The sequence below is a fragment of the Barbatula barbatula genome, assembly GCF_947034865.1.
Source record: "Barbatula barbatula genome assembly, chromosome: 17".
NCBI lineage: Eukaryota > Metazoa > Chordata > Actinopteri > Cypriniformes > Nemacheilidae > Barbatula > Barbatula barbatula.
In genome coordinates this window covers 2,186,315-2,200,554 of record NC_136780.1, presented here as the reverse complement: position 1 = coordinate 2,200,554, position 14,240 = coordinate 2,186,315, and the positions used below count along the sequence as shown (strand labels likewise).

Below are 14,240 nucleotides of genomic sequence, written 5' to 3'. Positions count from 1 at the left end.
TCGTGAGATCAGTCTGGAACAACCGAACATCAAATCTTACGACGTTACAAAAACAATCCAAACAAACAATACAGACACAATAACTGAGGTTTTACGAGGTAGTCATTTCGTACGATCCCTTTCGCACCCGTGACATCAGATGCAAACTTAACAGCTATTTGCAAATAATCGTACGTTTTCGTACGACTCGCATCATGCAAATGAGCGTGAAATTGTTACAAATTCCTGTGAGATCAATCTGGAATAATATAGCATCGCATATTATAACAATACAGATACGAGACGAAGACACAATAAATGACACCGTGTGTTTGCGTGAGCATTCCCTTTTTCCTTTTCTGATAAATAATTGAAAGCTATTTTTTATAATACACACTAAACCGCACACACAACTTTTTTATGATTAATGAATCCAACGTATCGATCTTACACGGCAATACTAAATCAGACAGTCAAACATTTTTACGACGAACAAATAATTTGCCTGACAGAGGGGAAACGGCTCTAATAAAATATGTATACGGTCGCCTTAGTAGCCGTGTCTACAGGGAATATTGCCTGCGTAGCTTCGGCCACAAATGGTCTCACAAACACTCGGGGTAACTGCGCGCAGCGCCACGGCGGCCCCATGTTGCACATAACTCTAATTAACATCTTAGCATTGTTCTTCAGCGCATTACCTGCTGCACACAGCATTGTGTGGGGCCCTGTGCGTGCCAGATCCTGATGTCAGCAAAAGCAACACCTCCTGCGGTGAATAAAGCAGAACCCAGTGGAAATAAAGCTCTCTTCTGCAGGGTGTGACCCCAGGCACAGAAGGGCCCACACCTTCACAGAAAACAAGGCAGGACAAAAACAGGAATTAACTATTGTGCTGTAACAGCAGGGGGTGACGGCAGCCGCTGTAACTATTGCTCCGCATTGCATGCGTTTACAAAATGCGCTTATGAGAACATTTGAATGTGTAAATTAGAAATGTTTGATCAACATATGCGTTGAGGACTAAATATATTGTTAGCAGTCATGGGTTCGATTCCCGGTAAACACACACACACAGAAATAAAAGTGAACCTTCGATGAAAGAATTTTCATTGTTGTGTGAACAATCCCTTTGAATCTCATCACACGATGCTTAAGAACCTTCCAGACTTCAAACACTAAAAGGTGCCTTGGGTAATATTTAGGACGATCTATTGACCAAAATGCAATATAATATGCACAAATGTCTTCAGCGGTGTATAAAGACCTTTCATAATAAACCATCATGTTTTAAGGACCTTACAATGAGCCGTATCGATCTACATACATCGCGAGTCCCCTTACATGGAATTCGCAGTCTTTCTAAAGTAGCCCTTAATGGATGAACAAAATATGTGATCTACATGTGACAACATATTCTGTTCTTCGAAAGGGACGGGTGGAGTGAGCCCGAGGTTGCAATTCGCAACCTCACCACTAGATGCCTTCAAAATCTCCACATTGCTCTTTTGATGATGCTTCATCCAAACATCTACGAAGTGTGCATCAAATAAACAGCATCAAGCAGTTCTCGACTCACAGCAAGCCACAATCCTGACTTTAAACCCTTCAGGGGGACTCAAGAGGCATAAAACCGCACTAGAGAATCACATTGGATTTGAGGGATTAGACTAAACAGGAAGTGTGTTGCGGGCTGAGGTTGTGTTTCCTTCCCTGTCCCATCCAGCTGCTTCTCTTTGAGGGACATTTCAGTGTGATACTAAGTGAAATGCTCATTTTGCATTTGTGATTATTGAGGCCCATGGGCGATATGCGCTAATGTGAGCTAATGCAATAGATTACGCAGCGCCGGCCCTGGGGAGCAGACAGTAAGCAGATGCGCGTGAAAAAGAAAGAGAAAGAAAGGAGGGGATGGAGAGAGCGAAGGACTGCTTAATGCGCTGGATATTGTCCTTTGTAATTTGCTGATTGACTTGTGATGGAAGGTTTAACACACCGTTCACACCGATTCACTTTGCAAACAGAGCAAGTTGAAGATTACCAGGGCATAGCTGTGAAAATGTCTCGTAAAACCCTCTGTGATGCATCGTATCTTACAGCTACATATTAAGTGATTATTTTAGCTCTACAAAACGAAATGACGCACGGTGTTGTGAGATCATGGAGTGGAGCACATGGGTTTTGGCTACAATACAGAAGTTGTTCATATGTTTGTAGATTCTGCCCTCCAGTGTGCAGATAGTGAAGTTGCATTTACTTCTTGGTCCATCAAAGACCTTAAACTGTAAAATAAAAAAATAAACAGTTCTGTTAAATCAGTTTGGGGATGTCAATGCAAATCATCTATAAATCACACAACTGGTCAGAGTTTTTCAAACACTTGTTTGGCTGCTCGTATTTCGTCATTTAGTCAACGTCATCTTTTTCAAAAACATTTATCTTTAAATAAAAAATAGATATATTAGTTTATAATGGAAAAGTTTATATTTGCATATAAATATTTAAAACTAAATTCAGACATTAAGCGTACACATTTAGATGAAAACCTTTTGAAGACCTGAAAATGTTTATTCGAGATCTGAAAAAACGTTTGACCGGAAGTGTGTACAAAACTGTAAAAAGATATTTCAACATATTCCAAATATATTTATAAATTGGTAACACATTACGTTATAGTCGCATTTGTTAACGCCAATGCATTAGTTAACAAACTAAAAATGAATTAATTTAAACGGCATTTATTCATTTAAGTTCATCTTAATTTCATCATTTACTGAAGCATTTTATAAATTACATTTTTGTATCCGTTAACATGAACTATTGAATTGGCATTACATAAAGATTAATAAATGCTCAAAAACTACATTGTTTATTGTAAGTCAGCTAATGCATCTTTTCTAAATGATACGATTTTTTATACAGAGCTGTGACATTTCTCGCTAGTTATTTGCCACCTAACATTTGCCAAGCTTTTGCATGTTTTATATATTGTGTCAAAAAAGTTTAGATTTACCGCTACAGACCACAAAGTTTGTTTGCATCCAACCATGACCTCATTAAGTGCTCAACAACCTCCACCAGCATGAAAATTAAATATTTACCTTCCCCTGGCACGTTTAATGTTCACCATCAAATAACATCTAATGAAAAGAATATCAGACACAATTTCGCATTTATTCCAATTTACACAACTGCTTTATTTTGCCACTAGTAAGGCCCACGGCCCTGAAATACATCCGTCACAAATTTGGATTTCCACTTTACACATTCTGTTAGAGTCCAAAATAACAGCGCTGTATATGATACATGAACAAGAGAAGAAGGAAGAGGCCTCTCAAGCTTCATTTTGCATGCTTGTGAAAGACAGAACCTAACCACGCAAAACGAAAAGAGGAAAAACTGTAAGTGAAAGTGCAAAGGAAAAAAAGAATTAAAATACAAAAAGACACCCTATGGAAAAAATGAGCTTACTACAAACAAATATGTACACACGCCTGTCACTTCATTTTCAACTAAACTACTTCAGCGCGAATCCAGATCAGTTTTTAAAAACTTTCAAATGACTGAGAGATAAACCAGAACGAGAGAAGGAAGTTGATACAGCAGCATACAGCAGCTTTGAGTTTACCGTTTTAACACTCGCAAACAGAACCATATCATTGTTTTGCAGTAATAAAGTGAATCCAAAGAGGGAAAAACACATTGCAAGTTAACCATCGAATGTTTCAACATGAACACCCCTTAAATATTACAAAATAAGTTAACTAGACGGTGGCCGCACGTCTTTCGAGGAGGTTAGTATTAAGTAACAGATAAACCACGAGGCCATAATCACACGGGCTCTGGGACAGAACCACACAAACACACACGCAATGAGCATCTAATAAAGCAACACACTGAAAATAAATACAAATCCTTGATTATTGGGTAAAAAAAACATGGCACAAGAACCAAATAAAATATGAAAAAGCAACAAAATGCGAAAAATGCTCACAACACTTTAGGCCGAACTGCTCGCTGTGGCAGAGCGATATCGCAGTCGTACATCCATCCTGAGGATTCCATTGAATGTCTTTGTCACAGTGAAAAAGGTACCACGCAGTCCCTGCATTTTATTTATATTTAATGTACCTGCACAACAGTTCACAACACATCACCGTTGCTTCGTTGCAACACAGCAGCTAAATTTGCACAAATGAAAAGATTTCCAACATCGGAAATACAATGGTTCCCGTTATCTGCATAGCATAAAGTTGACCTGTAATGTGTAAAAAATATATACAGGTATAAACAATAGCACGTAATTCGAGGAGCAAAACACAACACTGCCCTCTTGTTTATTTGGTCAGTGGTGTCCGCTTTATACAGGCATGTCGGCTTTTAATCAAAGTATGGAGGTACTTGCTCAGTTTGCGGCTTCATTAGTATTTAGGCAATTATGAACCGCTGACCTGAAACGGATTTGCGGGTCGGCCGGCCGGCACGCACGGTAAACAGGAGCGAGTGTGTTTTAAGTGTACCACTGTCGAAATGGAATGCAAATGAAAAGGAAACAACACTGATCAAGCCTGCACTCCAAGTTCTGGCTTTCCGAAGAAGAGCCTCCCTGCCGCCCGCAGTACATCCATCCGTTGCTGTATGAACCATCAACATTAAATCCGTCTCCTGTGTTTTCAAAATGGCAACACGTGGCCTTTGGAATGAGAGCCGCGTCTGTAGACGTTTACCGTGCATGGTCCTACGAGCTCTTCTCTGAAGGTCCACAGCGGTCATTACTCATAGGACTGTTCTGGATTCTCCTCTGATTCATGCTTGGGGAGTAATGAGGGAAGATCACCGATCTGCTCCCTAAAGAGAGGTTGAGAAATAAAACCATTTCAGATCTCTTTGAATAATATACATTCATACATTCTGGGATGAAAATAAGAGCAAATACATGCAAATATTTTCTCAAACATTCGCCAGATCCGGTCAGGTATGATTTTGCTGGAAATGTCAGTTTCACCTCGTTTGACTTCAACCCTCATAAAGATCTCTATCACCATCTTGGATGGCAGATTTTAGGTACTTTTCATTATGCGTGTTGAGGTCAAATGATGTCAAACCGACATTTTCAATTAAATCAGACCTGACAACTTTACTTATGATTCATTATTATATCCAAGTTTCCGTTTACTGATGTAAATTAAGTAATGGTAAGAAATCTTTCCTAAACTGTTTTTATGTTCTAGCTCAACAGATTTTTGTTTATTATTCACCGAATATAATTATGATTTGCAGCTTTAATTAAAATACAGTTTCAATCTTTTTTTTCTTTTTAAACACGAAGTGAAACGTCAAGTAAACTTTCTTTGTGAAGTTCATGAATCAATGTCGTTACCCCAAAATAGTGAAAAACTGTCAAAAAGATTCGGCATAATTCATTCATAGCAGGGGTATTCAGTTAAAGTTCCAAGAGGTCCGGTCTTTATATCTTCTTCCAAACTTAGGTATGTTTTAAAAAAAAAAATATTTGATCAATTTAGCCCAGTTTATATATATATATATATATACACAATTTTGTATACGAAGTTCACCCAACAATCACACACTCGTCCTCAGAAATTTATACAGATTTGAAAAAAACTTTTGTTCTGTTAAACACGTATATGGTGCCCCAGAACTGTCCCTTTAACTCGAGCTTAAAGACACTGTTCATTCCAAAAAACAATGTATTCACTCTCATGCGGTTGTAAACCTGAAGTCACGGAATGACGTGAGGGTGTGTTAATGATGACTTGATGATATTTTGGTTCTGTAAATACTTACCGGTGACCGGTGAAGTCATGACAGTATGACATGATCCTGCAGCGGTGGGGTGGTACAGTGAGGCCAGGCTGTTGGGTGTGTAGGTTCGGAGCAGGTTGAGGACGTTCCAGTCGGGCTGCCCGCTGTTGCTAGCAGTCGTGGAAATGACTTTAGCAGGTGCTAGGGGTGAGTTAGACTGAAGCGACGTTTTCACATTTCTGCCAGAGGGCACAAGTCTGTTAAATTCCTCTACGAGCCGCCCCGACAAGGCGTGAGATGGCTCAAATGTTTTGTGTCTCTTGCTGGAGGGCTCGCCGGCATCCATTGGCGTCAAGTTTCGGAAACGGTCCGACAGGCAAAGTTTGGCCGGGTCGGTGGGCCACACCATTCCGTTCTTGCCCACGCTCGTCCTCTGACCTGTCGTCTCGTAATCTACGGCAGGTCTCTGCTTGGAGACGTCTCTGTCTATGACCTTCGCAGCGTTTAATTTCCTGTTGGGTTCCACGGCGTGTTCCCTGGATGACGAGACGGTAGGTGGGTACGATTCCCTGATTCTTTGCTGATCTCTCCAGCGCTCTTTTGCGGGAGAGATCTTCGGCACTTGAGGACGTCCGGAAGACTTCTTCGCGGGTTTCTCCGGCTGGCGAGGTGGAGACTTTGTACGACGAGGATTTTTCTTGTTGATGTGGGGCAAAGGAGTGACGTCTTTGCCCTCGAGAGCCGGAGGACAGCCAGTGTACCGTTTTAGTTTTTGAGGTTTGTATCCATTCTTCCTCGTTTCCAACTTGTGGATGAGTTTTTTATGCATGAGGAGAACCTCAGGGTAGAGAGTCTCATACGAGCAGGAGGTACATTTGTTTGTTAGTAACAGATTTCTGGGTATTGAGGTAGCAGCAACAGAGAGAGACGCTTTGAGGGACAGATTCAGTGGGGTCTCTGAGGTCTCCGTCTTCGGGTTAACAGGTAAGGGGCATTCTTGGTTTGCCTCTTTACAGGGGGTATATGGAGCTGTGTCAGGAGATGTTGTAACCTCTTGTTTGACTTGAAAAGATGGACTTGGGCTGGTAATAGACGACTGGCTTACGGCTAATTTAAGTTTAACACTAGGAGTGAGAGGTTTAGGGGCAAGCCACTGTTTGACTGGTTTTAAGGCTGGTTTGTCATCTAGGTTTGTGGGCGATTCAACAGCCTTGATATTTTTAGCAGATGACGCAGGAATGTTTGGGATCTCTGTGAATGGCTTGTCCTTGTGACGTCTGTCCAGATGATACCTCAAAGAGGTCTTCTGTGCTGCAGCATAATCACAGTATTCACATTTATATGGTTTTTCACCTATTAACAGAGACAGAGAGCGAGAGAGAGATATATAAATGATACAACTATATATATATATTAGTTAAAAAGTACTTTTACCTTTCAAAGATGCAATATAAACAAGTACATAAACATGCAAAATGGAAATTAATTAATTAATAGTAAATAACCCCCCCCCCCCACAAAATGTGTTTTACATACCAGTGTGTGTCCTGAGATGAATATTGAGGTAATAGTTTGAGCGGAAAGTCTTGCCACAGTAGTTGCATTTTCTCGGAGCAAGAATTTTCAGCTTCATCTTCCCCGACGCATCTTCATTTTTATCTGCAGGTAAATAAGTTGCACGGTCAGCATTTAAACAAAGCACGAGCCCATTTCAAATGAATTAAAAGATATGGTCTTCTATAACAGAAACTAAAATTGCATTTGAAACACGCAAACAAAAAACAACAAAAAATAATTTGAGAAAACCACTTGTATAAAATTAGTCATGTTACCCAAAGAGAGCGTGTTAAGTGTACATTTTCATTTTTTCATTTGTCTGTCAAGTATTCACTGAAGAGGTGTGTTTTAAGTCATTTTTTGAAGGTTGTGTGAGATGTGGTTGACCGGACCGAGTTAAGAAGAATGTTCCACCAGGAAGGAGTTGTGAAGGAGAATGAGCGGGAAAGAGATTAACTTATTTGGTAAATGTATGTTCAAATAAATGTAGAAGCTTTTTAAATGTTCTTTTGTTTCCTAAAACCCCAAAAAAGTCTTGTGTGCAAGTGTCATGTTTTCACTAACCAGCAGAGGGAGCTCCATCATCTGCTGAGGTGGATCTAACTTTTTGACTTTTGACAACCCCCGACATCCCCCCCAGCAAATACAAATAACCAGACACAAACACATTAAGGTTTTTTATGTTTATGCTTTTTTTTATCATGAATTTTAAAGAATTTTTTTTCTTTAAATCGTTAAAATTATTGAAATCATTATAATCTTGAGGCCCTATTGCACGTTAGTGAGAGCCCCTGGTTGAGAATCACTGCTCTCCCATCTACAAAAGCTTTTAATGTCTTTATGAAATAGCAACTTGACATCACTAATGTGTTTTGACAGCCACAATAAAACCAACTAATTCTAATGTTCGGGACAAACCCTGTCAAATGTATCCTTTTTTAGTGAAAAATCTAAAAATATTTTATCTATGTTTGATAATATTGTGTTTTAAGTTGTTTTTATTATCTCTTATAACAAAAACTATGTTATCGCAGTGCATTTAACCATAAAAAAACTTGATCTGCTAACAATACCTGTATTAAAGCCGTCGCCCTGCAATCCTTCTTCAGAACCATCCTCTGAATATTCCTCAGCTCTATCAAGAGATGAACTGCTACAGGAGCCCACGCTCCGAGCCCTTCCGTCTACAGGTGTGGTGGGACTTTCAGCTCCCCCCCTTTCCTTCTTATGGATTCTAGAGTGAAGAACCAATTGATGGTACGTCCTGAAGATCTTACCGCACTCGTCGCAGTTAGTTGGCTTGCCTTTACCCATCAGCCCCTTTTGCTCTGGTGTTGGGGACGGGGTCTCGGCTGTAGGCTTGAGTTCATTTCTCTGACCTCGTCTCATGGGTTTATCTCCACCGCCTGATGCCCAGATGGCCCCCAGTTCTTCTTTGTCAGAACCAGAGTCCTCGTTGTCCGAGTTAGAGTCTGCGTTGAGCTCTTTGGCTACGTTCGGACCGGCCGCTATCTTTCCTCGGGTGGCCAACTGCCAAGCCTGGAAGGTGTTGAACGGATCGAGCTGTGAGATCCAGCGTCCGGATGGTTGGTTCCGTTCGGATTTCTCTGTAGACGGATGCAACTGTAAGGTCTGAAAAAATGCCTCCCGAGATACAGACGCCTCCTCAGGAGGCTGGCTCTCAGCAGAGATGTTCTCATCCGCCTCCGGTTCACGATTGTGAACTTTACTGTGCTCCACCAGACCTTCTTTGTTGAGGAAAAAGAAGCCGCAGACCATGCACATCTTGTAAGGCGTGACCACAGGTGACGGTGGCTGATCTTGGATGACGTCATTAATTGTTACTGGGCTTTCCAAGTCCTGGTTTTTGTTTTTAGACCCCGCCTTTCCTCCGTGGGTTCTCATGTGGTTCTTCAGGAACCAGGGTTCTTTGAAACGGCGTCCGCAGAGCCCACAGCAATACGTGAAGGAGTCCTTGTGTTTTCTCATGTGTGTTTCCAACTCAGCCGCATCTGCGATGACCTGACCGCACACTACGCAACCGATCTCATCGTTCTTCTCCACGATTGGGCAGGTCTTGGAACGCGCCCTGTCGCTGGGAGTTAAGAACTCCGCTTCCACACGCAGAACGGCGGGAGCATGAAACGTGGTGGGATGCTGGGAGAGAAGGTGCGGGCCGAGGTCTTCCTGGTGCGTAAAAGTCTCCTCACAAAACATGCAGTCTAGAGGTAGACTACCTGCAGCTTGCGTGTCCGGTTTGTCAGCTAAACTGGCGTGAGGTGTCATGCTTGATCCAGTGCCAGGCATACTGGCGCTGCTGTGGCTGAAGATATCATGGGCTGGTCCATCAGGACTTTCCACATATGGGATCAATGGGTGGGTAGGCATTTCAGCGGTGCTTGTAATTGTATTGATACTACACTTTTAATTTCGCATTCAGTTGCAGAAAGCTTTAAAGAAAAAATATACGGCGTATGACAAAGTCACTCATCTGAAATACTGATGGAGGACACGTCAAAGAAAATAAGTAATACTCTTGGGTCTTCCATGGAAACCAAACGGTTCTTTAGATAAGCATGTCCGCATTGAGTTTCAGTAAACCCCTATGATCCATTCTGCACAAAAAAGCAGTTTGTTGCTGGGGCATAAACTCGATCAGTTGTTGTCTTGTGATTCACGCAGAGGAATTGTCCTGACAGGCAAAACCTGAAATAGAAGCAAGAGGCGAAGTCAGGTGTGGCCAAAGAGGAATGCAATCAGATTGAGCCTTTGAAATTAAAATGATTAAATTAACAACAAGAGCTCTTCTCTTGTGTGCCGTTACTTGAGCTGTGACACACATGGATTGTTTAACAAGCAAACAAAAAAGATTAGCGACGACCTAGACCTTAAGTGTAATGTTTAGCCGACTCTTCCCAGTACACAACACTAGAGGGGAGGGCGATATAGCTCCAAAATTTATATTTATAATATACTTCATTTTTGGGGAAATTATATTTATGGTGATATAGAAAAAATATGGAACAATGTTCTATTGGTGATTGCAGATGGCAGGCAGAAGTATTTATTAGTGCAAACAAAATAAAGGCCATTTTTCCATCCTAATAGTGCAACTAGTGAATAGGGATGTCCCGATCCGGTTGGTTCTATTCCATTCACAGGTCATATCCAAAGATGAATATTTCATGTTTGCTATCACGAACAAGAAAATACGATATATCAGATTGTTGAATCTTTTCTATAATTAAAATGCAACGCCAATGCAAACCCCGGAAAAAGACAAACAACTAACAATAGACACATCAATGTATAGAAGTAAATAAAATTGAATTGTGTTTGTCTAAATGTAGCTGTTTAAGGAAGCTTAAACCAAATTAGGGTAGTAATAACCTAGTGGCTAAATATCCGGGCTGCCAGCCAAAGGTTGTGGGTTTCGTCCAAAGCATGGGATGGGAATTCTGAATTGGGAGTGAACCAGCAGCGACAGGCTTGTTAAGGACACCGTGTTAGTCTATAATGATCTAGCCCTTGAGAAAAACAACTCTAGTGGGAATGACACTTTACCCACTGTGATGTTATCAAAATGCATGCTGATAAAAACAAAAGTAAGAAAGTTAATAGGTATAAGTTAACAATTGGTTATTCAAGAGAGTCCTAACTAGCCACACTTTGTGTTAGCACCTATTGTACTATTGCTCTTTGTATGACATATCGCTTATTGCTCCTCAAACTCTTTGTAAGTCACCTTGGATAAAAGCGCCTGCTAAATGACTAAATGCCAATGTGAATGCACACAATACGAGAACTCCCGATTCAGACTGATACAAAACTGACAAAGCCCTTTTCTTCCGATGCATTACAGTCTAAGGCAACAGGAAGTTGAAGTCTTCTGCCTGTCTACATAGCTCTCAGTCACAATATCTGTGAAACCTCAAACAAGAGGCTTAACGTGAAGTCCCAGCATTGTTCTGCCATCACTTAACCTGCCTTTAATGCTGAAAAAAATGCTAACAAATAAGTGAAACCGTGTTTATCTCTCCCTTAAGGTATCCACACAGATACAACAGAACGGTCTATTGTAAAGTATTGTCATTTTTTGTAACTTGCATTCCACAATTCTGTCATACTTCCATGGAACTGCACCCTACTTTTGCACTCGTGTATATGGTTGAGTGACAAAGGGATTTGATTTTTGACATTAATATACTCATCTTAAAAGTTCAAACAATTTTCTCTGTATCGACCACAATGGAGTAATATTTAGAGTCAGCATTTATAGTAAAAATATCTTACGCTAAATTCTGAGAACATCAAGTACTTTCAAAGAAACCTTCTAAAAACAGATAAGAAACAGAACAGAGGTTGAAGACACATCGGCACTTCAGCTACCTAAAGAATAACCACAAGTCAAAAAAAAGAAACGATCTGTGATGAATTGTGGGTAAAAGAGACTCTTATTCTGCTAACATACTCCGATAAAGCCAATATGCAAGCCGTGTCATATCTAACCGTTATTTAGTTTTAGCCAACGGTAATAAATTCAAAGTTGCTTTACACAGCCCAGGGACAGAGTACCAAAAAGTATCCGTATTTACACAAAATAATTAAAAAACAATAACTCAATTTATGTCATTATGATGAAGCGCAAACATGCAAAAGAAACCGCCTGAGGCCTGCTGGTGTTTGACTTGGGCTTTTGTTTGGTCTCCGGCCCTCAAAACCATCTGAATCTGTCCAAAACTTCTCATAAACCAGGGGTGTCAAGCGTGCCTCTCTAAATGAGATCGAGCTGGGAATAATAATAATTGTCTGAAACCAAAGAGCCATTGCGGATTAACAGTTACTGTAATGCAATCATATATCCTAAATAGATATGAATAAGGTACATTCTCTAAAAAGCAGTATTCGTTTTGGGATTAAAACGGCTGTTGACGTCACAACGGAAACGTTTTTGGAAAGCGCACAATGTCACCATTAAACGTGATAAACGGCTGTATAGTTAATAACGCGATGAAAGCGTGTCTTTAACGCAGCCGTCACTTCCTGACACGTGATCAGATCTAACTCGATGAGCAAGTCCACACACTGCTCGTTATTTCGCTAACGTTAGATACCTCACCGATATACCTGCGTGCTTTTTTCCCCGGAATGCGACACGACAGCCCTCCCTTCCTAACTGCTCGTGTTCATTTACACGGGCGTGTTTTACGGCACGAGAATACCACCTTACGCACTACACGGACAAGTACGACAACACTTCTTATAACGATCAAAGTGTGTTGATCGAGCAACGTGATCAAATATGCAGAATAAGAAGTTGTGAGAAGTTTGAGCCATATAATACATCACGGGCACTGTTGACAAGAAAAGTCTATAGTTATAAATAAAGTTTTTTGATATAAATGTGTATACGTGCGCGCTGCATATAAACACAAACTATTATAGCTTCAACGTGATAAAGAGTATTTCTAAGTTTGTGGGGGTGTCGACAACTTCAGTCGGGCTGTTTTCTATTCTTTCCCTTCTCAAGTTAAGGAGGAACATCAAAAGATCCGAATGCAGTTCCTGCATTACAAAAACACTTTTTCGTGCTCATCTATTTTGTTTCGTGTAATAGTGTGTCGATGCTCAACCTAAGACCGCCGCTTGACTCGGTTTGTTCACTTTGGCGAGTTTAGATCAACCTGCGCTCGTGGTGATAATAGAAATTTGGCTAACGACACGCTAGCGATGAGTGATATAGAAAATAAGGAACTCACCCTCCATACCTACCATTATGTTCAGACGCCGTCAGGTACTTTTATTCTGCGCTAACAATCGCTATGGTAACTAATAACGTTTATGTGGGATGGTAGCTGGTTTTCTTTTCTTTCTCAGATTAGCTGAGTTAGCCAATTGTTAGCCGGGCGAAATGCCTTGCTTTCAATGTTTGCAAATCACTCACTGTGCAGCTGTTGCGTTCAGAGAGAGAGAGAGAGGCGCGCTCCCGATGGCGTTAACGCAACCCGTTCTATGGAACTTGGCGATGCGCGCACCTTCGATCACGTGACTCGCTCAACTATTCTTCATCTTGTTTACAAAAACAACAGCGCTTTACGTTTATTGCTTAAAACGAATCACGCAAGTCGGACGCTTTTTCCGACAAACGTGGACGTCTTCCGTTATCGCCGTCGATAGCGCAATTAAAATAATTAATCACGCAAACGGCATTTCCTGCCGCATGCCACGAGGTGCAACTCTCATCCTTACGTGCATCCATGAGCGGAAGACTGCGGAACGTATTGCCCCATCGCGGAGCATTTATGAACTTTTTTTTTGCTTTTTTAACGAATAGAGGCGGACAAACAGGCTTAACCTGCCTTTTTGCTAAAGTGTCTGTTCATTATTGAATTATAAGATCATTCTGCAACTGCGTGGATGTGCATAAATGTGGCTGTTATATGAGAGAAGATACCTATCGCGTCCTCGGCATGCTTTGCTGAACACACACACACACACACACACACACACAATATGTGGGGTGGGGGGAAGGGTGTAGGACACAACAAGAAAACACACTCATGTAACAGCTATGCTAGTTAGTTACCTTATTTCTCAGAACTCAACATATTACATTCGGAAGTGAACATATCTTATGCCACACATGCACGTGTGGAATTGCTGGTTACTTTTTGTCAGACAATGGATACATTCAAATAAATTAGAGAATGACATAAACTTTGTCTCGCTGAACAATCCATCAAGAAAACGTCACGGCAATACTTTTTTAATTTAATGTCTGTGTTATATAAACGTATATAACGTATAAAGTTGAACATTTAGGTTATACAGAATGATCATCGTAAATAGCCTAAATGTTGAACTTTATATGTTTCTAACAGCAACAATGTTGCTTAAAACTGGAACATTATTACACTTCGTCACAAGTAACTTCTGTA

General features: G+C 40.8%; 1 protein-coding gene across 3 annotated transcripts; it reads right to left on the bottom strand.

Annotated features, from left to right (window-relative positions):
* Window positions 1-3,135: 3,135 nt before the first annotated feature.
* Window positions 3,136-13,578, bottom strand: znf217 (zinc finger protein 217). 3 transcript variants are annotated; one of them, XM_079478356.1, is made up of 5 exons: window positions 13,075-13,578; window positions 8,376-10,008; window positions 7,282-7,404; window positions 5,788-7,098; window positions 3,136-4,827 (listed from the first exon to the last, which is right to left on the bottom strand). In XM_079478356.1, exons 2-5 carry the CDS (start codon window positions 9,688-9,690, stop codon window positions 4,718-4,720), a joined length of 2,859 nt encoding a protein of 952 aa, XP_079334482.1. In that variant the 5' UTR covers window positions 9,691-10,008; window positions 13,075-13,578; the 3' UTR covers window positions 3,136-4,717. The 3 variants fall into 3 exon arrangements, with proteins under 3 accessions (XP_079334482.1, XP_079334484.1, XP_079334483.1); XM_079478358.1 differs by having other exon boundaries at window positions 13,247-13,462; XM_079478357.1 differs by having other exon boundaries at window positions 13,062-13,264.
* Window positions 13,579-14,240: the final 662 nt, after the last annotated feature.